The 25,416-nt window shown below is 45.2% G+C and overlaps 1 protein-coding gene across 2 annotated transcripts in view; it reads right to left on the reverse strand.

Annotated features, from left to right (window-relative positions):
- The window catches only part of LOC105498941 (molybdenum cofactor sulfurase), a 58,214-nt gene that overhangs the window by 32,235 nt on the left and 563 nt on the right, over positions 1-25,416 (reverse strand). For both annotated transcript variants that reach the window (XM_011771320.3, XM_011771329.3), the window contains exons 2-6: positions 18,297-18,386; positions 14,863-14,929; positions 13,323-13,964; positions 10,325-10,401; positions 8,239-8,438 (exon numbers count right to left, since the gene is read on the reverse strand). In XM_011771320.3, coding sequence (XP_011769622.2) covers positions 8,239-8,438; positions 10,325-10,401; positions 13,323-13,964; positions 14,863-14,929; positions 18,297-18,386 — 1,076 coding nt within the window. The remainder of the gene's footprint in view (positions 1-8,238; positions 8,439-10,324; positions 10,402-13,322; positions 13,965-14,862; positions 14,930-18,296; positions 18,387-25,416) is intronic.

The raw sequence follows: 25,416 nt of genomic DNA on the forward strand, positions 1-25,416 counted from the left end.
ATCTATCATAGGTTAAACATTGTATAAAATGTTGCAGTGGGGCTGGAGACAGTGCCTTCTTGGCATCAGCTGCACAGGGTTGGACCACAGAGCGGCGCCGTGAAATGCTATTCCGCACAGGGTTGGACCACAGAGCAAGCCCCATGAAGTGCTATTCGGAGCAGCCGGGCCTCAGCTCGCAGGCTGGACTCCAGGTGTTACTGTGTCCATGCTGGGTGTGATTGATTTGCTTTTCCTACTTTCTCCAACTTTCGGTTTAATCATAGAATTGCTTTTCAGTCCAGAAGTTCCCAAAGCTCTTTCCTGCCCCCTGGAGGCTCTGGGAGGTGGTTCCCATTCACATGAGGCCCTGGGATGTTTGCCCCAGCTCCTCCAGGCTGTGAGTCAAGGACTCCATTCCCCCAAGGGCCTGGGGGCCCAGTGGGAGTCCTCACCCTGGGGCTCAGGCTGAATTCAGCGGGAAGAGTCACTGAACTGCATTCAGGAAAATAAACACATCTTGCTCGGCTGGGTGAGCCTTTGAATTTTTCTCCCTGGGAAGTCACATGTGGGGTGGCCAGAGGTCACCGTGTGGTCAGCCAGGGATCTTGGCTGGGCAATGATGCCTCCCACAGACCGTTATCAAGACCATGGCAGCCTTCATCTTGGCCATCTCCTCTGGTGTGTCAGTGAGAAGAAACCATTCTCTGGGTTGAATCGAGGGGCTTCAGATGAACAATTCTGTTTCTTCACCCTTGGCTAATGGCCCACTGGCATGCAGACCTGCTAGAGAATTCAGGAGTCTCCCAGCTCTAAGGTGAGTCCTGGCAGCTCTACTGGGCCCAGCCAACTCCATCTCCAGAGTCAGGTTTCCCTTCACCAGGCAATTCCTAGGGAGACCCCCGACCCCCTGTCCAGCTCCCACCAGGCTGAATTAGAGTCCACGTGGCTGCCCCTCACCTGCTCCCCCATATTCACCATTCCAGTTACTTTTGCTATGAAGTAGGCCACCCCAAACCAGGGAGAATAAAACAACTACCCTTTTATGCAGCTCACGGCTACAGTGTGGGAAAAATTAAAATTCAAACAGGGCACGGAGGAGATGACTCCTCTCTGTCTCAAAATGTCCGGAGTCTCAGCTAGGAAGACTCGAAGGCTGGGAGTAGTTTGGCATCTGGGGGTTGGGATCATCTGGAGATTCCTTTACTCCTGGGTCTTTGTGGTCCCCAGGCTGGAAGGGCTTCAGAATTAGGACCACCAGCCACAGTCCTGAGCTTGGCCTCTCCGTGTGGCTTGGCATCCTTGCAGCACGCACAGCAGCCTCAGGGAACAAGACAGTAGCTGACAGGGTAACTCCAGGCTCCAAAGCTAGTGTCCCAGGGAACAAAGCCAACATGGCATCACCTCTTCTGATCTAGCCTTAGAGGCCATGCAGTGTCACCCTCCCGGCACCTGTTAGCTATGAGCGAGTCACAGATCAGCCCAGATTCTAGGGGAAGACCCATGGATCCCCAGCCCTCCATGGAGGAGTGTCAAAGTCGCATGGTAGGAGAGGATGTGAGCAGAAGACGCTGTTGCAGCCACACTTACCCTTTGTCCTAATTTCCCATTTATGCATCTGTCTCCTCTTGCCCTCAGCCCTGGGGAATCCCACACAGGCCCAGACTGTGCCCAGCCAGGTGAAGGACGTTGTTTGCTATGGCAAGATGAGCACAGCATTCAGGGAGGACTGAGAAACTGGCCCAGCAACAATGCACTGGAGGCTCCCAGCCTGGGAGCCTTTGTACCCAACATTTATTGAGCACTTACTTTATCCTGGGTGCTGTGCTAAGGGATGTATATACTGTACCTCATTTAATCCTTATATCAACACTATAATCAGGGTATATTGTTATCCCCATTTCACAGTCTTGGAGGGCTTAACTTGCCTAAGTTCACAGAGCTGGCAAGAGGCAGACAGACTCTGAGTCCCCACTCTTAACCACCATGCAGAGTGACTTCCAACAGTAGGAGAATAAAATTAGAGGCCTGGATATACCAAAACAAGAACCCAAAGCCTTCTCATTGGCAGCTAAATTCTTTACACATCTCCTGATGAAAAAGAGACAGCTAAACCCAACTGATGTTTTTGAAGGCCACCAAAAGCCCTGTGGAAATGACCACATCGTGAAGTTCCCTGAACCAGGAAAAAATCGTAACTGCACTTGCTTGAACTGGCACAGTTAGTCATGCCTTAGCCACTGAATCCATTCACATGGTGAGCTTCCTCTACCAATGCACGGAGGGAGAAACTCGTCCTGTGTCTAGCCCTGGGGAATAAGACTCCCCAGACACCTAGACACGCAGCCTCACATCCTGGTGATTCCTCTTATTGGAGGCTTCTTCACCACCAATCCCATGCCCCTGCCACAGCACACACAATTACTTTTTTTTTTTTTTTTTTTTAGACAGAGTCTTGCTCTGTCACCCAGACTGGAGTGCAGTGGTGCAATCTCAGCTCATGGCAACCTCCACCTCTCGGGTTCAAGTGATTCTCCTGCCTCAGCCTCCTAAGTAACTGGGGTTACAGGTGTGTGCCACAACGCCCAGCTAATTTTTATATTTTTAGTAAAGACAGCGTTTTGCCATGTTGGCCAGGCTAGTCTCCAACTCCTGACCTCAGGTAATCTACCCACCTCGGCCTCCCAAAGTGCTGGGATTATAGGTGTGAGCCACCATGCCCAGGCACATTTACTTTTGATTCAAGAATAAAACTTATGTTATCAATGACCTAGAATAACATATTTAAGAAGGCAAACCTTTTGCCTCTGATGCATTTTCCACCTTCACCCCTCCAAAAGCATTTAAAATATTGTGCTTCTTAGTAATGTCAGGGCTGGTTCTGCCAGTAGTGACAGCTGAGGGCATGGGGGCGAGGGGTCTGCACAGCTGCCATACCCGAAAGACCACCTGTGGCTGTACAGTGTCTGCCCCTGAACACCAGTGAGGACCAACATCTTCCCCAGGAGAACATTCCCCAAGTGTATTCTTTAGAAAGTGTATGGCTATTCAGAAAAGTGGGGGAAAAGATTCCTTGGGAGATGAATTTTGTTTGGGAAATCTAGGGTTTAGCAAATGTGGGTTGACTCCCTAACTCATTCTATAAGGACAGCATCATTTTAATACCAAAACATGGCAGAGATACAATGAAGAAAGAAAACTTCAGGCCAATACCCATGACGAACATAGACACAAAAATCCTCAACAAAATACTAACAAATCAAATCCAGCAGCACATTAAAGAGCTAATCCAGCCAGGTACAGTGGTGCACACCTGTAATTGCAGCACCTTGGGAGGCCAAGGTGGGAAGATTGATTGAGCTCAGGTGTTCAAGACCAGCCTGGGCAACACGACAAAACCCTGTTTCTACAAAAAATACCAAAAAATTAGCCAGGTGTCACTACTGGGAATCTACCCAAAGAAAACGTCATTATGTGGAAAAGACACACACATACACATTTATAGCAGCACAATTCACAATTGCAAAAATATGGAACCAACCTCAATGCCTATCAACCAATGAGTGGATAAAGAAAATGTGGTGTATATACACCATGGAATACTACTCAGCCATAAAACAAAACAAAACAATGGGCTTTGCAGCGACTTGAGTGGAGCTGGAGGCCATTATTCTAAGTGACATAACTCAGGAATGGAAAACCAAATATCATATGTTCTCACTTATAAGTGGGAGCTAAGGTAAGAGGATTCAAAGGCATAAGAATGATATAATGGACTTTGGGGACTCAGTGGGGAAGGATGGGATGAGGGAGGGATAAAAGACTACATATTGGGTACTATGTGTACACTGCTTGGGTGATGGGTGCACCAAAATCTCAGAAAACACCAGCAAAGAACTTATCTATGTAACCAAAAACCACCTGTACCACAAAAAACTATTAAAATAAATTAGCTGGGCATGGTGGCATGTTCCTGTAGTCCCAGCTACTCAGGAAGCTCAGGTGGGAGGATCACTTAAGCCAGGAAGGTCAAGGCTGCAGTGAACCAAGATCGTGCCACTGAACTCCAGTCTGGGTGACAGAGTGAAACCTTATCTCCAAAAAAAAAAAAAAAAAGAAGAAGAAGAAGAAGGAGAAGAAGGAGAAGGAGAAGGAGAAGGAGAAGGAGAAGGAGAAGGAGAAGGAGAAGGAGAAGGAGAAGGAGAAGCAGAAGAAGAAGAAGAAGAAGAAGAAGAAGAAGAAGAAGAAGAAGAAGAAGAAGAAGAAGAAGAAAGGAGAAGAAAGGAGAAGAAAGGAGAAGAAAGGAGAAGAAAGGAGAAGAAAGGAGAAGAAAGGAGAAGAAAGGAGAAGAAAGAAGAAGAAAGAAGAAGAAGAAAAAGCTAATCCACCATAATCAAGTAGGCTTTATTCCTGGGATGCAAAGCTGGTTCAACGTACACAAATCAATATGTGTGATTTATCACATAAACAGAACCAAAAACAAAAACCACAGAATCATCTCAATAGACACAGAAAAGGTTTATAACAAAATTCAGCATCCCTTCTGTTAAAAACTCAACAAACTAAGAATCCAAGGAACATACATCAAAATAACAAGACCCATCTATGACAAAACCACACCCAACATTATACTGAATGGCAAAAGCTGAAAGCACTTCCCTTGAAAACTGGCACAAGATAAGAATGACCTCTCTCACCACTCCTTTTCAACATAATACTGGAAGTCCTAGCCAGAGCAATTAGGCCAGAGAAACAAATAAAAGACATCCAAATACGAAGAGAAGAAGTCAAGCTATCTCTCTTCACTGATAACATGATTCCATACCTGGAAAATCCCATAATCTCTGCCCAGAGGCTCCTACAACTAATAAATAACTTAAGTTTCAGGATACAAAATCAATGCATGAAAATCAGTAGCACTTTTATACACAAATAATGGCCAAGTTGAAAGCCAATTCAAGAATGCAATCCCATTTATAATAGCCACAAAAATAATAAAATACCTAGGAATCCACCTTACCAGGGGGGATATCTACAATAAGAATTACAGAATACTGCTAAAAGAAATCAGACACCATGCAAACAAACAGAAAAACATTCCATACTCATGGATAGGAAGAATCAGTATTGTTAAGATGGCCATACTGCCCAAAGCAATTTACAGAGTCAATGGTATTCCTATCAAACTACCAATGTCATTTTTCATGGAATTAGAAAAAAAACTACTCTAAAATCATATGGAACCAAAAAAGAGCCCAAATAGCCAAAGCAATCCTAAGCAAAAAGAATAAAGCTGAAGGCATCATACTACATGACATCAAATTATACTACAAGGCTATCGTAATCAAAACAGCATGGTTCTAGTACAAAAACAGACACATAAATCAATGAAAAAGGTTAGAGAGCCCAGAAATAAAGCCACACATCTACAACCATCAGATCTTTGACAAAGTAGACAATAACAAGCAATGAGGAAAAGAATCCCTATTCAATAAATGGTGCTGGGATAACTGGCTACAGATATGCAGAAGATTGAAACTGGACCCTTTCCTATCACCACATACAAAAATAAACTCAAGATAGATTAAGGACTTACGTGTAAACCCTAAAAGTATAAAAATCCTAGAAGAAAACCTAGGAAATACCATTCTGGACATAGGCCTTGAAAAAGACTTCATGATGAAGACTCCAAAAGCAATTGCAACAAAAGCAAAAATTGACAAATGAGGCCTAACTAAACTAATGAACATCTGCATAGCAAAAGAAGCTATCAACAGAGTAAACAGATAACCTACAGAATGAGAGAAAATATTTGCAAATTATGCATCTAATAAAGGTCTAATATCTGGAAGCTATAAGGAACTTAAATCAACAAGCAAAAAACAAACAACTCCATTAAAAATGGGCAAAGAACATGAACAGACCCTTATCAAAAGATGACATATATGCAGCCAATAGCATATGAAAAAATGTTTGACATCATTAATCATGAGAGAAATGCAAATTAAAACCACAATGAGATACCATCTCATACCAGTTGGAATAGCTATTATTAAAAAGTCAAAAATTAACATATGCTGGTGAGGTTGTGGATTAAAAGAAACACTTATACACTGCTAGTGGGAATGTAAATTAGCTCAGCCACTGTGGAAAGCAGTTTGGAGATTTCTAAAACAATTTAAAACCAAACCACTATTGGCCCGGCATGGTGGTTCATGCCTGTAATCCCAGCACTTTGGGAGGCTAAGGCGGGTGGATCACATGAGGCCAAGAGTTTGAGACCAGCCTGGTCAACATGGTGAAACCCTGTCTCTACTAAAAATACAAAAATTAACCATGTGTGGTGGTGCACATCTGTAATCCCAGCTACTTGGGAGGCTGAGGCAGGAGAATCACTTGAACCCAGGAGGTGGAGGTTGCAATGAGCTGAGATTGCACCACTGTACTCCAGCTTGGGCGACAAAGCGAGATTGTCTCAAACAAACAAACAGAACTACCACTGAATCCAGCCATCCCAATTCCTTAATTAAATTACTGGGGTATACCTAAAGGAATATAAGTCATCCTACCATAAAGGCAAATGCACACATATCTTCATTGAAGCAATTTCTCAACAGCAAGGACATGGAATCAACCTATATGCACATCAGTGGTAGACTGGTTAAAGAAAATGTGGTACATATACACCCTGGGACACTACACAGCCACAGAAAAAAAAATGAAACCAGTCCTTTGTAGCAACATGGTGCAGCTGGAGGCCATTATCTTAAGTGAATTAACATAGAAACAGAAAACTAAATACTGCATGTTCCCACTTATAAGTGGGAGCTAAACATTGAGTACACATGGACACAAAGAAGAAAACCACAGCCACCGGGGCCTACTTAAGGGTAGAAGGTGGGAGGAGGGGAAAATTGAGAAACTACCTATCAGGTACCCATGTAACAGGCCTGCACATGTATCCCCTGAACCGAAAATAAAAGCTGGAAGAACACCGGGCACAGTGGCTCACGTCTAATCCCAGCACTTTGGGAGGCTGAGACGGGCAGACCACCTGTGGTCAGGAGTTCAAGACCAGCCTGACCAACATGGTGAAACCCCATCTCTACTAAAATACAAAAATTAGCCAGGCATGGTGGCGCACACCTGTAGTCCCAGCTATTCGGAAGGCTGAGGTGGGAGAATCACTTGAACCCAAGAGGTGGAGGTTGCAGTGAGCCGAGATCACGCCACTGCACTCCAGTCTGGGTAACGGTGCAAGAGCAAGACCCCATCTCAAAAAAAAAAAAAAAGTTGGAAGAAAAAATAAAATAAAAATAAAGAGCCAGGTATCTCCCTCGCCCTCTCTCTTGCTTCCTCTCTGGCGGCACATACCAGTTCACATTTGCCTTCCTCCATGAGTAGAAGCAAACTAAGGTGTTCACCAATGCCCAGTCTTCCGTCAACAGAACCATGAGCCAAATAAACCTTTTTTTCTTTGTTAAAAACAAAATGTGGGCCGAGCACAGTGGCTCACACCTATAATCCCAGCACTTTGGGATGCCAACACAGGTGGATCACTTGAGGTCAGGAGTTCAAGACCAGCCTGGCCAAAATGGCGAAACCCCATCTCTACTAAAAATACAAAAGTTAGCCAGGTGTGGTGGTGCGTGCCTGTAATCCCAGCTACTTGGGAGGCTGAGGCATGAGAATCGCTTGAACCCCAGAGGTGGAGGTTGCAGTAAGCCAAGATCGTGCCATTGCACTCCAGCCTGGGTGAAAGAGCGAGACCCCATCTCAAAAAAATAAATAAAAATGTGGATGCGGATGTGCTTTCAAGGAAAAACCAGCACCATCTTCCAAACACCCAACAATTGAATCCATTCCCCACAGAGCTGCTCTGGGAATGACCTCTGGTTCCTGTTGTCCATCTGTGACATCCCGTCTGATAACCGCCTACCACCATGCCTGAGTGCTCAGTGCAACTCTGGACATTTTAGTGGACCAGGAAGTGAAGTGAGCAGCTTATTCAACTATAGCAGAGACCCAGCGATTCCCCACCTGCCATCAGAAGAACTGGCCTCTTTCTTCCCATTTGAAAGTTACCACTTTTGGCTGAGTAAAGAGGGCTGAAAAACGAGGGTGAATGAGGGTGAAAAGGCATGTGGTTGAGGACCAGGTGGCCTCTTCAACAGTGCATGGACTTTGTCACACTGCATTGCTCTCGTCTGGAACTCAGACGAGTTGTAATAAGGTCAGCAGGATGGAAAGAAAACCCACCTGGGAGTAACCAATGATGTTCCCTTTGTCATCCAGCACATTAAAATTGATGATCGGACCCTGAACCTCGGGGCTGCTGAACTCAGAATCGCTGTAAATCCTCACCACAGCGGCTCCGTTGGGGTACCGGAGAGAGGACAGGGCCACGTAGGTATACTGAGCCAAGGTGAAGGTGTGCTGCTTTATATTCTCCATTCCACCTCAAATCAATCATGAAACACAAGAGAATCATGACCTTTACGTAAATTCACTCATTCTTTTTTTTTTTTTTTTTTTTTTTTTGAGACAGGGTCTCACTCTGTCATCCAGGCTGGAGTACAGTGGTAAGATCACGGCTCACTGCAGCCTCAACCTTCTGGGCTCAGGTGATCCTCTCACCTCAGCCTCCCAAGTAGCTGGGACTACAAGCATTCACCACCATGCCTGACTAATTTTTGTATTTTTTGGAGAGATGGAGTTTCACCATGTTGCCCAGGCTGGTCTCCAGCTCCTGGGCTCAAGGGATCCACCTGCGTCAGCCTCCCAAAATGCTGGGATTACAGACATGAGCCACCACGCCTGGCACCACTAACTCACTTTTAAGAAAACAAGTTTGTTATAACTGGCAAACTCTGACCTCACATTAATAATTTTAAATGCGTGTAAATAGTGGATGGTACTGCCCTTATGACAAATGTTTAGGTGTTCAGTACTGAACAACAGAATTTTTCCATAGGCATTCCTGTCATCCTCTTTTTTATATATAATGTTACTTAAACATTTAGATATTTAGACCCTTTGGTAACAGATCACAAAATGTATGCTTTTTCCTCTAAACATGTTTTTGCTGTTTGTTTTTATTAATGTTTAAATCATTTTAAAACTACACAAAGCAATGAAGAATACATGCTTCCACATGAATGAACCTTGGAAATGTGCTAAGTGAAGCTAGACACAAAAGGACAAATGTTGTATGGTTCTACTTAGAGGAGTTACCAAGAATAGGCAAATCCACAGAGAAAAAAAGTAGTTCCAAGGGTTGGAGGGGGAGGAGGAAATAGGGAGTTATTTTTTAATGGGTACAGAGTTTCTGTTTGGAATGACAGAGTTCTGGAAATAGATAGTGGTGATGGTGGCACGACATTGTGAATGTACTTACTATGACTGAGTTGTACACTTAAAAATAGTTAAAATGGTAAATTTTATATTATGTATTTTTTACCACAATTTTTATTTTTTAAAAAAGGAAAAATTACATAGAAAAAAAAATCAGGGTTTGCCATATTGTGGACTGGTACAGTCAACCTTTGCATTCCAAGGTGCCTGGTCCTGATAGACCCTGTCAACTGCAGTTTGGGGGCCCTGTTAATATCTTTCCTTGGAAAGTACTCACTACTTAGTGCCTGTCTTCATTGACTCCTCCCATTGTCCCAGATCATGCCCACTCACCTCCCTGCATTGCCATCAGGGCAACCCTCTCTTCCCGTGAATCCTGTCTGCCCCTAGTGTTGGGCTAAGACTAAGGTTAAGGCACTGAAGGGTCCCATTACTGTGACAAAAGAGCAATGGCCAGGAAAGAAAGCAGGCGTCATGCGAAGACCATCGGCAGATACGGTGGTTGGGTGCCCATGGTTAGGCATCAGTATGACCTGGGTTAAATCCTGGCCCTCCTGGTTTCCAGCTCCCTGGCCTGGAATGTGTTTAACCTCTTGGAGCATCAGCTTATTCATGGGCAGAGCTACCCCGTGGGGCAGTGGGGAGGACTCAGAAAGGCAAGAGCGGGTAAAGGCCTCAGGCTCTGTAACCATTCCCAGGACCCAGGGAGGCTCCTCCCATTCTGTGAAGCTATCAGTCTCCTGATTTGGAATGTCTTCTACCTGTTAAAATGTTATTTCAGCTGAAAAAACAGAAAGCAATCCAAAAACCCCACCTCATTCTCTTGCTCTCTGAAGTGGTTTTGAAGTTACTAGGAATCAAATTTAACTGCATAGAGTGCCAGTCACTTCCACAGACTCTGTCTCCTTCACCTGAATCACACCTGTGCCAGAGCTCCCTCAAGGACAAAACAACAGGAGCAAATTCCACAGGGATAGAAACGTCCACTGACCTGTGAGGCGTTCTAGGGTGTCAAATCCATGTTTTAGCGCGATCACTTCAAGGAATGAGATGGTGCCATCTTCAAACCTATAACCACAGGGTGAGGAGAATAGGTCAAGCTGTGGCCAAAACAATCCATGTGTATTTTGTGGTATATAATGAGCTTTAGATTTTAGGCTTAGCTGTTGATATGATTTGGCTTTATGTCTCCACCCACATCTCGTCTCTAATTGTAATCCCCAGGTGTTGACAGATGGACATGGTAGGAGGTGACTGGATCATGGGGGTGGTTTCCCCCTTGCTGTTCTCATTTTGTGATAGTGAGGGAGTTCTCACGAGATCTGATGGTTTTATAAATGGCAGTTCCCCTGGGCTCTTCTCTGTCTCTCCTGCTGCCTTGTGAAGAAAGTGCCCGCTTCCCCTTCCACCATGATTGTAAGTTTCCTGAGGCCCCTCCAGCCATGCAGAACTGTGAGCCAACTAAACCTCCATTGTTTATAAATTACCCAGTCTTGGGTAGTATCTTTATAGCAGTGTGAAATTGGACTAATAGAGCTGTAATCTATTAATACCTTCCCTCTGCTGTCTTATAAAACATTGCTCTGCCCTTCAGGATAGGGGGACTTTGTACACCAAGACCTGTCCGGCTGCCTCTGGCCCTGACCCGCTCTGCAGTTTTCTTGGGCTGCTCTAAATTTCGTAGGGTGGCCAGGTGCAGTGGCTCATGCCTGTTATCTCAACACTTTGGGAGGCCTGGGTGGGAGGATCACTTGAGGCCAAGAGTTTGAAACCACCTGCCATGCAACACAGCAAGACCCCATCTCTACAAAAAATTTTGTTAAAACTAGCCAGTTATTAATCGATTGATAATTATTTATTGATCAAATACTTAATAGATTCTTTCTTAAAAGAGGAGTTTTTTGTTTCTGTCAAGGGATGTACTTCACTGAGTTATAAAATACATAAAGTTAAGAACATAGTCAAGGTACCCGTTCAATAAACCTTTAGGTTGAGTATTAAATCTCTTGAGTTCTAGTCCTAAGTTCACAAGAAAAAAAATTGGCTTATAATGGTAAATAAATATATTCAGCTTTCTGGGAATGTTGGCATGTCATCTGTTGTAAAGTCCTCTACCTGAATCAAAGGAAAGAGGTCTGATCCCCCCCAGCCCACCCATGCCCTGGCCCCCAGTGAGCTGCCCCACTTCTCTTGGCCTTCAGGTGCCCTTATTGGCCAAATTAAATTTGAGGTGTCGCTTTGTTCTGCCTGTAAGTTACATTATATTATGCCTGTCATTTTTTTCTCATTTGGTTCTGTTACATGGTAAATTATCGCACTTGGAGTCAAAAGGTTTTACATGAGTGTTCCTGTTTTAGAAGCCCCCCAACTATGGACAAGTCCTAAATAAAAGAGACATCAAATAGCCTCCTAACATTGATCCCTACCATTCTGATACTTCACCTATGTTAGCTCTAAAACAACAGTATTACCATTTCTCTCTTTTTTTTTTTTTTTTGAGGTGGAGTCTTGCTCTGTCACCCAGGCTAGAGTGCAGTGGGTGTGATCTTGGCTCACTGCAACCTCCGCCTCCTGGGCTCAAGCGATTCTCCTGCCTCAACCTCCTGAGTAGCTGGGATTACAGGCACCCATCACCACACCCAGCTAATTTTTGTGTTTTTAGTAGAGACAGGGTTTCACCATGTTGGGCAGGCTGGTCTTGAACTCCTGACCTCGTGATCCACCCACCTTGGCCTCCCGAAGTGCTCGGATTACAGGCGTGAGCCACCACATCTGGCCCAATATTATCATTTCTACTTTAGAGAAAAAACATGAGGTGCAGAGAACAAGTCATACGTCCCCTGGCTGGTGTGCAGTGGAGCAGGGACTCGTTCCCCAGTGGTCCAGCCTCAGGCATACACAGCTAATGCTGACTCCATTGTCAAGGCCATGGCCCTACATGCAGGACCCTTGAGTCTGTGTGGGGTCCATGGGGATCTAAAGCCCTTCCCATCTATGTCCAAGGCCTTCTCCGGAATCCTGTAGGTGATTAGTTGCCTACCCAACCCTGTGTCACCACTGTTGATCCAGCAGAACCCTGGGTCAGCCACCATTTTCAGCCTTGACACATTCGACCTTACAGGTCCCAGCTGTCACCATCTGAAAGATTCCTGAGCATAACTCACACCACCTGCCCTTGCAGCCTGGGGATGAGGCATATGCCAACAACCCAGGCAGAGGCCTCTGGCATTTGAGGGCAAGTGACAGCCTGTACCCAGACTCCCTCTGTAACACTCATAGTGGGGCTCACTGAGGTTGCTGCTAACACTGCCTCACAAGTCTGGGGGTCTCTGCTTTAACTGATTCTTCCAGCTAACTAGGTGCCAGGCTGAGCTGATCCTAGGTGCTGGAGAACCAGCTATGCTGTCAATGTGTGGGTAGACTTATTCCAAACGGTGCCACCTTTTAAAACCACTGGGTTCACCTTTTAAAGCCACTGTTTCAACTGCTGCAATCTCTTGTCAGTGCTGAGGGCAAAGGCCTGGAAGCTCACCCTCCTTACACCGTGGGGGCCTTTCACCTCTCCTGTGTGTAGTTCTTATCTGCTGAGGGCAAAGGCCTGGAAGCTCACCCTCCTTACACCGTGGGGGCCTTTCACCTCTCCTGTGTGTAGTTCTTATCTGCTGAGGGCAAAGGCCTGGAAGCTCGCCCTCCTTACACCATGGGGGCCTTTCACCTCTCCTGTGTGCAGTTCTTATCTGCAGGCCCCGGTCCTCTCACAGCTCTGGAGAAGTCTCTCAAATGGGGGCAGAATTCACTGAACCACCTGTGTCACCTCCAGTCAACCTCTGCCTCCCAGATCTGAGCCCTGCCATCAGCCTGTCCCTGCCAGCAACCTGAATTCTGCTGACCCCCAAAGCCAGACCCACCTCTTGCATAATCCTCCAGGAGAAACAGACCAGCCCCCACCTTGCTGAACTCCTCTGGCCCCTCCCCTGTGGCAAGGTTACCTTTGAGCCACTGATGGCCTCGGGATGTAGAAGTCCTCTCCTGCTAGGTAGGCAGAGGCTGTGCCTCCTCCAAAGTAGGTCTTCCTCAGTAGAGGAGCCGCACGATTATGGACCAGCAGAGCACCCAGGCCCGTAGGGAACCCGAAGATCTTATAGAAGGAGATGGGGACAAAGTCGGCCTGGTGAGCTGACAGGTCCAAAGGCGAGGTGCTCACATAGGAGGCTGCGTCGAGCAGCACAAACCACTTCCCAGGCGTGCTCACAGGGTGCAACCGCCCAGACTTGACCTCTTCTATCCAGGACAGGGGGTATCTGACTCCAGAAAAGTTACTCTGAGCTGGGTAGCAGAAGAGATGCGGCAGTTGGCAGTCTGGGTCGCTGACCGAAGCACCACGTTCCTCTGCAGACCACAGGTCCTCTGGCCTGACCGGGGTGGACGTGACATTTATGGCCATAGTCACATTCCTCATGCCCACTACAGAGGTGTGGCTGTCGGTGAGGTAACAGAACTGACTCCCACTGCTCTCTGGGCCCTGGGACACCCATGGAAAGGCCTCTGCCACCAGTTTGAGAGCAGCCGTGCTCCCAGAAGTGAAGATCACAGTGTAGTCCTCCGCGGTGGTGTGGAAGTGCGCCAGGATTCTGGAAGAAGCACAACATCCCCGCAACCCCCGGATCTCAGCCCCAGCGCTGAATGTTTGCAGGCTGTTTTGTTTCTATTAACTATGACATCTCTACCTGAATGGATAGATAGGCTTTGCCACAGCTGTGAAATTAGAGCAGGGGCAATGGAAGCCGTGGGAACGAGTTCCAGTTGGCGAAATCCTCTTACCTCCCAAATATCACTGGATATCTCCAATTTGGTATGACGAAAATCCACGATAAACTTAATCAGAGTTGATACTACCCTCTCTCCTTGGTGCTTTCTATGCAGCTCTAACATAACAAGGTTTAAGTAGTAATCAACCTGTTTACATTGCTTTTAATTTTGGCAACCCTAATACCAAAACAGTACCACTTTCAAATTTGAAATAACTCGAAATTGTGTTAATAATTTTAAGTACCACCTGGAAATTATTTGCCAGATACTATTACATGTAGAAAGTATAGAGAGCTGTTTAACATACAAATACTAGTAAGAAAAGGGGGAAAAAAGGGAAAAAAGACAGGAAGAAAACAAGGTGCCTAATAAAACTTCTTATGAAAAGGAAAACCAGAGAATTAGTACTTTTCTTCTTTCCGAAAACAAGACCTGGGATCCTGGGTCACTCCCTGTCACTCTGGCACTACAGAGTCTCTGGAGCCACACAGAACAGCTGTGTGCATCTACCTGTGCCTCTCACCTGCCCTACATTGCATCTACTCACCCCTGCCTTTCTGAGCTCTGACTCTGATGTTTCTCAACATGCATGCATTGCCTTTTAGCCAACTGTGATCCTCCTGAAACCAACTCAGAACCTTTGTGGGATGCAGGCAAGTCTTAGGAAGGAAGTCTGTCTGCCTAGGTATGCCCAGTTCGGCAGGTGTCCCTGATGCTTACCTGTAGCGCACCTGCTCCACAGTGTCATAAGTGAGCTTGCTGCTGATGTTCTGGCTGTGAGGATTACCTGGCAGGTTACAAAGACAAGGCCACCGAGTCACTACTTAGGGTCTCTTCTTTTGTGTTCCTTCCAAACCCACTCCCTCAGTTTCTCAAAAAGCTCAACATAAAACTGCCATATCACCTCACAATTCCACTTCTAGATTTCTACCCCTCAAAAATGAAAACTTATGTCCATACAGACTTGCACGTGAATGTTCATAGCTTTATTCAGAAAGCCAAATTCTGGAAACAATATAAATGTCCATCAACGGGCGAACAGATAAACAAAATATGCTACATCCATAAAATAAAAGTGATTTGGTTTTTTGCTGTCTTGCTCTGTCACCCAGGATGGAGTGCAGTGGCATGATGATAGGTCACTGCAGCCTCAAACTCCCGGGCTCAAGCGATCCTCCCATCTCAGCCTCCTGAGTAACTGTGACTACAGGTGTGCACCACTACACTCGGCTAACTTTTTAAAATTACTTTTTGTAGAGATGAGGTCTCACTATGTTGCCCAGGCTGGTCTTGAACTCTTGGGTTCAAGCAATCTTCCTGCCTCAGCCTCCCCAAGTGCTAGGATTATAGGCATGAGCCACTGCACCCAGCCAGGGAAGTTATTTGCCAATAAAAAGGAACAAACTACTGGCTATGTCATGAAAGAACTTCAAAAGCATGGTGAATGAAATACTCCAGACACAAGAATATACAAAATGCATGAATCAACTTACATTAAATGTCCAGCAAAAGAATTGTAAAGAGATACACAAAGTTGATTAGCAATTGCCTGGGGCTGAGGGCAGCAACAAGGATTAGCTGTAATGGGCATGAAGGATCTTTTTGGGGGAAGGAAAACATTTAACTGATTTATAGTGATGATTGCATCACTAGGTCAATTACTAAAAAAATCATTATTGGACACCTGAAATAGATTTTTTGTTTGTTTGTTTGCTTGCTTTTTTTAGAGACAGAATCTTACTCTAACACTCAGGCTGGAGTACAGTGGCATGATCATAGCTCACTATAACCTTGAATTCCTGGGCTCAAGGGCTCCTCCTGCCTCAGCCTCCTGAATAGCTAGCACCACAGGCATGTGCCACCACACCTGGCTGATATTGTAAATTTTGGTTTTTTGTAAAGATAGGCTCTTGCTATGTTGCCCAGGCTTGTCTTGAACTCTTGGGCTCAAGCAATCCTCCTACGTTGGCCTCCCAAAGCACTGGGATTATAGGCCTGAGACACTGTACCCAGCTGGTAAATTTTATGATACGGTTAAAAAAAAAAAAAATCTCTCCTCACTAGTAAAACCAAATGTGATCGGGAAGAGTATTTTAGAGCTGGAAGTCCGCTCAGAAGCAGGCCAGTGTAAGAGGCTCTTCTACATGTTCCGGACAGGTGGCAGTGGCTCTGTTTTAACTCCAGAGAACATAGTATACAGCCTCAGGAGGCAGCTCTTTTCTCCAAGCATGAAGCAGAGCCATGAACACCACTTAATCTAAGTCCCCACCTATTGCCCTGCAGATCCCACCACCACTACTGATATCATTCCTGCAGAAATAATTGATCCCAGCCTCCAAATATGTGAAGGGGGCCACTGTGCTGCCCTTAGCCACCCACTCTCAAGGACGAAGGCCCTCCTCCCAATTTCAATCTTCCTTTTAACTTCTAGTTTTGCTGCCTTCCCGGTGTCCTCACCAAGTGTGTCCTAGAGTATCATGACCTCCCTCAAACTCAGCCCCCAGACAGGCCTTGGTAGGGCCTGACCTATCAGGCCAGGCACCAGCATTTCTCAGGAGCTACATGTGCTCATTAACACAGACTTTGCCCTTTTGTTTTAGATTTATTTTTTTCCTTCAAAAGACACCGAAAGATTGCACTGGATTTGTGGCCACTGCAGCTACCACATGTTCCGTTTCCACATTGCTAGTAACCTGTGGGACCTGGTAATTATCCTAATTATCTTTCCTCTGCTTGGCTTTAGCTCTGCATCATTAGGACCACCTGCAATCTCATCTCTGCCATCTCTCAGGCTTTCCCATGGTTATGGCTCTTGCAAAGGTCAAAGAAGGAGAATTACAAGTCCCTTTGCAAATTGTAGATTCAAATCAAGATAAATCCCTCCTTGGCACCTTCCCAGAAGACTGTTCCCCAGATTTAAATATCTGCTGGCTGCATAGAGCCAAGATACAAACCCCTTAATGTGGCATAACAGAAGTATCCTGAATCAAGGCACTCTGGTGGAGGCTAACGGCTTGGGCTCTGGAGCTAAACTACCTGGAAACCCAGCTTCTAGCTCCCCCAAGCTCCAGTCCTTCCTGTGAAGCCTCAGACTAGTTACTTGCCCTCTCTGGGGCCCCATTTCTTCACCTATAAAACAGGAGTGATACCAGAACCTATGCTTCTTGGGTTCTTGTGAGGCTGAAAAGAGAAAGCTCATAGCGAGTACCTGATACATGTTATTTATCGCTATTCTCATCACAAATATTACAATTGTTACTGCCACTATGATTTCAAATTCCCTTTCCAAAGCATGTGAGGATCATGTTGTGCTGCTAATAAATGCCACTGACGACAATACCATTGCTCCTAGAACAAAGATCAAGCATCTACAATGCCCTGCACTGGCTTCTTCTCCCTCCCTCCCCATTCGGACCTCTCCCACTCTCCTCCCTCCATGTTCCTGGACTGGTTCCTGAAACCACTACAGGATCTTGGCTCAGGCTGTTACCCTGCCTGCTCGCACTTCTCCCCATCTTGTCTGAGTGAATTCTGGCTCATCCTCCTCATCCACTCCACTCTAAAGGAAACTTTCCCTGACATACACAAGCCAACCCCACTGTCACTACAGATACAGGCTGGCCTGGAACTAGGCACCTGTTGTCCATAGTCCTTCACACAGTTGGTAATCACATTTATTTGGAGTACACTTAAGGTCTTGTCTTCCAGGACTAGATCACAGTGTCCAAGAAGAAAGGGATTTGTTTATTTTGTTCCCATTATAGCACTGTGCCGCACACATCAGAGTGGCTCGATGAGCATTTATAGAGTGAATGACTGAATTAACATCCCTCCTGCTGCCCTACTCTCTGCACTGTACAGGGTCACTCACCACCATCAAACACAGCACCTTTGAATCTCTGTGCCCTTCCTAACACTGGCCCCTTCTTCTGGTAGTAACCTGTGTGTCTGTCCCTGAGCCAGCTCCCTCCATCCCGGCCACACGTTTACAGTACAGAATGCCCCAGGGTGCTTGCCTGGCCCCTATCTTACATGGGGCTTATTCAGCTTTTTGTGGTCAGAACAGTCCCGGTCTATTAATCCAACATTTAATATGCATAGGTATATCAGCTGCATGTAGTTGACTAAAACCCGTTTCAGGCATTTTTCATTACCGTAAGTGTTTTCCATGAGATCATTAGTGAAGCTTTCGAGCTGGCTCTGGGAGAACAAGGTGGCACCTGCATGGTCAAGGTAGACAGTTCCTGAAAGAAAAAATAAACCTGCAGGTTGTTTTTCATGGGTATTTCAGTCCTTTTGCCTGAATCTGGTTTGTATAAGCCCAACCGATGCCATCTAATGCGTGTCGACGTAACACCAGGCCACTGACTTGACCCCGGTGCCTCTTGATATGTGCCTCTTAATCCAAGTGTAGGCATGAGCAGTGGAAGGACTGCGCTTCTAATGCTGAAGGACCTTTCAAGCCGTGAGAGAGCCCTCCTGATTAATCAGCTCTCTTCACTCTTTTGTGAACCTGGAACAGCATCCCTCACAAAGAAGGTGCCCAGCAGACATTGGTGATGAATGACGGCAAAGCTGTTTCACATTGTGACTCACAACCTGTTCTGGAGGTTCTGGGAGGATTCCTGAGGGGAGAGCCCTGATCCTACTTTCCCACACTGCTCTGCACCCCTCAACCCTAATGCAGCTGTGAGAGCTTCTAAGAATACAAGGAATGCAAATGATCCTTCCAGCCTCTCTCACAGAGAAATGCAAATTTAGATGAAAACGAGATACTGTGGTTTACTGATCAGATTGGCAGAGATCAGTGGTTGGATCCCTCACTGTGTGAATGGAGCTGCGGTGAATGGAGCTTGGCTCATCTTTCTGAGCCAAGATCCTGAAGCTGAGCACCTTCTTTATGCTCAGCAATTTGGCAACATCAGTTCACGCTTTAAAATGTACACACCCTTTGACCTAGCGATTCCTCTTGCAGGAATTCATCTTACAAATACCCACACTTTTGTGGAATGACCTGAATATCAGGATATTCGACGAACTATTGCCTGCAATAGCAAAAGATTGGAAACAACTTAAATGTCCATCGATGCGCTTTTAAAATAAACATTGTACACTATCTAATAAGTACTGACATGAAACAAACTCTGAGATACACTTTTAAGTACCTATAATAAGAGATTCATTCATTCACTTATCAAATGTTTTGTATAGAATGGGTTGTTTTATCAAAGCTTAACTGAGACGTAACATAAAATTCACCCTCTTAAAGTATACAATTCAGTGATTTTAACATATTCATAAAATTACATAAATACCATTAATTTTAGAATATTTTCATTCATCCCCAAAAGAAATCCCATATAATTACCAATCACTCCCCAATGCCTCCAACCCCAGCCCTCGATAACCACTAATCTACTTTCTGCTTCTCTAGATTTGCCTATTCTGAACATTTCATGTAAAAGGAACCATACAATACATGGCCTTTAGTGTCTGACTTCTTTCACTTAGCATAATGTTTTCAAGGTACATCCACATTGCAGCATGTATCAGAACTTCCTTTAATGGCAGAATAGTTTTCCATTGTATGAATATAGCACATTTTATGTATCCATTCATTTACTGAGGAATATTTGGGTTTCCAGTTTTGTGTATTATAAATGATTGCTGCTATGAATATTGGTGTACAAGTTTTTATGTGGATGTATTTTCTCTCATTTGGTGGGTTGTCCTTTCACTTTCTTGATGGTGTTCATTAAAACATACAAGTTCTTTTTAACTTTGATAAAATACAATTTGTCTATTTTTGTTGTTGCATTTTTGGTGTCATAAATTATTGTCTAATCCAACAAGGTCCTAGTGATTTATGCTTATGTATTACTCTAAGAATATTATACTTTCAGCTGTTTCATATTTAGGTCTTTGATCCACTGAGTTAATTTTTGAATGCAGTATGAGGTAGGGGTCCAAGTTCATTCTTTTGCATGTCAATATCCAGTTGTCCCAATATCACTCATTGAAGAAGTTATTATTTGCCTCATTGAATAGTCTTGGAATCTGTTGAAAATCAATTGGCCATAGACATATGGGTTTATTGAATTAAAATTCTATTTCATTGGTCTATATGTGTATACTTATGCCAATATTACACTGTCTTTATTCTGTAACTTTGCAGTAAGTTTTGAAACTGGAAAGTGTGATTCCTCCAACTTTGATCTTCAAGATTGCTTTGAGGTCAGGTGCGGTGGCACACACCTGTAATCCCAGCACTTTGGGAAGCCGAGTGGATCATTTGAGGTCAGGAGTTCAAGACCAGCCTGGCCAACAGGGTGAAACCCCATCTCTACTACAAATACAAAAATTAGCCAGGCAGTAACGATGTGCGCCTGTAATCCCAGCTACTTGGGAGGCTGAGGCAGGAGAATCACTTGAGCCTGGGAGGCGGAGATTGCAATGAGCTGAGATTGCACCACTGCACTCCAGTCTTTATGACAGAGACCCTGACTCAAAAAATAAAATAAAATAAAATGATTGTTTTGGCTATTCTGAGTCACTTGCATTTCTATATAAATTTTAAAATCAGCTTGTCAACTTCTGCAAAAAGGCAGCTGGGATTTTGATAGGAATTTCATTGAATCTATATATCAATTTGGGGATTATTGCCATGTTAACAATATTAAGTCTTCCAACCCATCAATACAGGATATCTTCCCATTTATTTAGGTCTTCTTTAATTTCTTTCAATGATGTTTTACAATTTTCAGTGTATGTCATACTTCTTTTGATAAATTTTTTGTGTATTTTATCATTTTTGATGCCTTAGGAACTATTTTTCTAATTTCATTTTCATAGTATTTATTGCCAATGTATAGAAATTGAACTGATGCTTGCATATTGATCTTATATCCTACCACTTGGCTAAATTTGTTTTTAAATTCCAATAGTTTTGTGTGTGGATTCCTTGAAATTTTTTATATACAAAATTACATTATTGGCAAGTAGAGATAGTTTTACTTCTTTCCAATGCGGAACCCTTCTATTTTGTTTTCTTGCCTAATTGCCCTGGCTAGAGCCTCCAGTACAATGCTGAATGGAAGTGGTGAGAACAGGCACCTTTGTCTTGTTTCAAACTCAGGATGGAAGTTTTCAGTCTTTCACCACAAAGTATGATGTTAGCTGTGGGGGTTTTGAAGATGACCTTTATCAGTTGGTTAATTTTCCTTTCATTCCTAGTTTATTGTGTTTGCACTCAATAAATATTTATTGAGCACCTACTACGTGCCAGGCATTGTTCTAAGTGCTGGGGACATAGCAATGAACAAAATAGAAGCTAGTATGATAATGGCAGAGGAAGACCTTAAACACAAACTATGTCAGGTGTTGAGACATACAGCTCACTTTTGGTTTTTAAAAAAAAAAAAAGTATAAGGGCTGGATACAGTGACTCACATCTATAATCCCAGGATTTTGGGAGGCCGAGGTAGGAGGATTGCTCGAGGCCAGGAATTTGAGACCAGAATAAGCAACATAGTGAGACCTCTTCTCTATAGAAATATATATCCAGGCATGGTGGTGCACACCTGTAGTCCCAGCTACTTGGGAGGCTGAGGCAAGAGGATAGCTTAAGACCAAGAGGTCAAGGTGGCAGTGAGCTATAATCATGCCACTGCATTCCAGCCTGGGTGACAGAGCAAGTCCCTGTCTCAAAAAGTGCGCACATGCACACATAAATATAGACAACCACTGGAAAGATACACAAGACATGAGTGACAGCAGTTGACTCTGAGGTGGCCACAGTGGCTGCAGCTGGAGTGAGAGGGAGGCTCCCTGGTGATTCTTCACCTTCCTTTGGCAACTTTTGAATCTGATACCATTAAATGTTGTATCAGTCCATTCTCACATTGCTATAAAGAACTACCTGAGACTGGGTAGTTTATAAAGAAAAGAGGTTTAATTGACTCACAGTTGCACAGGCTATATAGGAGGCATGGCTAGGGAGGTCTCAGGAAACTTTACAATCTTGATGGAAGGCAAAGCAAGCACATCTTAATATGGTGACGGGAGGGAGGGAGGGAGGGGGAGAGGGAGGGGGAGAGAGAGAGAGAGAGAGAGAGAGAGAGAAAGGGTGGGGGAGAGAAAGGGTGGGGGAGAGAAAGCACTTGTGAAGGGGGAGGTGCTACACACTTTTTTTCTTTTTCTTTTTCTTTTTTTTTTTTTTTGAGAGAGAGAGGGTCTTGCTCTGTCACCCAGGCTAGAGTGCAGGGGCTCAATCTCGGCTCACTGAAACCTCCACCTCCTGGGTTCAGCCTCCCAAATAGCTGGGATTACAGGCATGTGCCACCATACTGGGCTAATTTTTTATACTTTTAGTAGAGATGGGGTTTTGCCATGTTGGCCAGGCTGGCCTCCCAAAGTGCTGGGATTACAGTTATGAGCCACTGCACCTGGCTAAAGAAAGTTTGTTTGTTTGTTTGTTTGTTTGTTTTGAGACAGTATTTTACTGTGTTGCCCAGGCTGAAGTGCAGTGGCGCTGGCGCAATCTCAGCTCACTGCAGCTTTGACTTCCCAGGTTCAAGCAATTCTTCCACCTCAGCCTCCTCAGTAGCTGGGACTGTAGGCATGAGCCTGCCTAATTTTTGTATGTTTTGTAGAGACGGGGTTTCACCATGTTGCCCAGGCTGTTCTTGAACTCCTGGGCTCAAGTGATCAGCCCACCTCAGCCTCCCAAGTGCTAGGATTACAGGCTTGAGCCACCATACCCAGTTTGTGCTACACACTTTAAACAACCTGATCTTGTAAGAATTCACTCTCATGAGAACTGCAAGGGGGAAATCCACCCCCTTGATCCAATCACCTCCTACCAGGTCCCTTGCCCAACACTGGGAACTACAATTAGACATGAGATTTAGGTGGGGACACAGAGTGAAACCATATCAAATGTATGACCTAGTCCAAAAAGATACTTTTAAAACAATGTTCTGAATCTTTTACTAAAGATTCAGAAATACAAAGCTACCAAACCAGAAGAAAGGCTTTTGTTCACCTAGGCATCAAGGCCACAGGTGAGACCTGGAAGCTGCTGGGGAGCGTCTCACACTGTGCCACAGTCTTCTGCAGGCCCAAGTAGCTATTGGAGAAAAAGCTGCTTTGGCTTTTGGTCCAACGGTTAATTTTGCAGGAAAAACAAAAGGGTGCGAAAGTTGTGTTAGATCAGTCATACATGTGATGTTAGGAGAAAGTCAGGCAGCATAGGGATTAATGGTACAGAATCCAAGTCAATCAACCCAGACTTGAATCCTGGCTCCACCACTAGCCACTCTGGGCCCCTGTTCCTTCATCTGCAGATGGGACAAAGGTTAAATGAGCTGGTATATGGCAGCACCTAGTCCAATGCTCAGGACACAGGTGTAGCTGCTATTAGAAACAGGTGAATGACACCAAAGTTAAATGGCATCAGATCTTCTTCAGGAAAGAGAATTCCAGAGTCAGCTCTAGGTCATCCTTGTCCAGTTCTCATTCCAGCATGATGAGTAGTCATCATTCAGCACGAAGGCTTCCAGAGACCCTTGACACACATCTGTGTATTCAATATGCTCCCTTCACAAAGGCAAGGAAGTTCCCATCCAAATCGCTAGGTAACACATTTCAGCCCTTAAAGCTTAAGCATTTAATTATTCTGAGCTACTACTTAACCAGAGAATTCTCAAACTGGCAGAAAAACTTCATGAGGGGAGAGGAGGAGCGAGGAAGAGATTATATTATTTTGGTTGGTTTTTCCTGCCCTCTCTCTGGCTTGTTTCTAGGAGAAAAACAAGTGGACATGTTCCAAGACTCCCAGCAGTGGGAGGGGCATCAGGTTAGTGCACAAATGTCCACTTTAACCATAATGTAGAGGAAATACGGGGAACTTGCATTAAATAAAAGATGCCCACAACACTACCAGAAATACAGTAAGCGGTAAAGGAGTTCTGAGGGCCAGTCTGGCTGACACATCCCAATTTTGCATTTGAGGGGGAATGTACTGTTCTTTGAGGAACAGGAGTGAAACCAGGAGGGGACAAGAATATAGCTCTACTTTCCCAGGGTAGCATTGAGGGGAGAGGTTGGCCAATAGTAGGCGTGAGAGATCACAGCTGGAGGAGATTTAGGGGATTAAGGAGGTGTGGTGCTGACATAATTACTCAGGTAGCCTTTAAGAGCTGCTTCAAAGAATGGAGAGCCTCCCTCCCCAGCACCTGTGGGCATTCATAGTCTCTGTCTATTTCTGAGTGGTAGGAAATTTCCATAATTAACAGATGAGAGAGACAGAATACAAAAGAAGGGTGAGGAGCTGTCTCCAGCAGGTGACCCTGGGACAGGGAAGGATGAGGAGTGAATAGACAGAGGCTGGCAGAAGGCACCCCTGTCTCCCTCCTGACTCTCCCTACTTAGGAAGCCAGAGGAGACACACAGGAGGAGGCCACAGTTCTCACAGTCCCCAAAGGGAAAACACAGTTACCCTCCACAGCACTAGGAAGTGACCCGGAGCGCTGAAATCAGCTACCCAAGTAGTGAAACCTAAGTCATGGTTGCTGTTCTGCCCGGAAAAGGGGAGTAGTTACCAGTTGTTCATTGCGACAGAGCAGATGCACTCAAACCCCGGTGCCCTGTGCCACGAGGTGCCCACTTCACCTGCAGACCCTCCCTGACCGTCCAGTAGGCGGCTCTGGGGCTTGATGAAGCCCTGCACCCAAAGTCCCTGTCACAGGGATGAGTCACTAACTTGGGCCCGGGCAGCAGAGGGCCGGGTGGGCCAAGGCCAGATGGAGCTTGATTTGCAATTTCATCAGCCTGTTCCGCTCTGAGGAAAGGCACGATGTGATCTTGGTCTTCTTATCTAATTCACAGGCGCTCCCTGTTCTTAAAGGTGAAATCGCACTGTTTGCTAATTCTTCTAGTCCTCCAGCCAACTGGAGCTCAGAGGGATTGTTCTGACGCTGCAAGAGTGAGGAAAATGAGGTTTCGAAAATGAAAGCTGAATACGGGCTAACCCAGAGGAGTCTGCAGAGTGCAGCCTTGGGAGGCCCCTACCAGAAGGCCTTGGCCTCTGGGTGCCAACCTGGCGCGCCGGCAGAGGTGCTGTCCCAGCCCGGGCGCTGGCGGCCCACGCACCGCTCCTACCCCGGGCGGACATCCGAAGGGTCACGGCCGCTGGACATGCTGTCTTTTGCAACCCCGGCCCCAGCAGGCCCTTTAGAGTGAGGGGTCTCCCACAAGAGAGGGCAAGGACCATCC

The sequence above is a fragment of the Macaca nemestrina genome, chromosome 19, assembly GCF_043159975.1.
Source record: "Macaca nemestrina isolate mMacNem1 chromosome 19, mMacNem.hap1, whole genome shotgun sequence".
In the NCBI taxonomy this organism is placed as follows: Eukaryota; Metazoa; Chordata; class Mammalia; order Primates; family Cercopithecidae; genus Macaca; species Macaca nemestrina.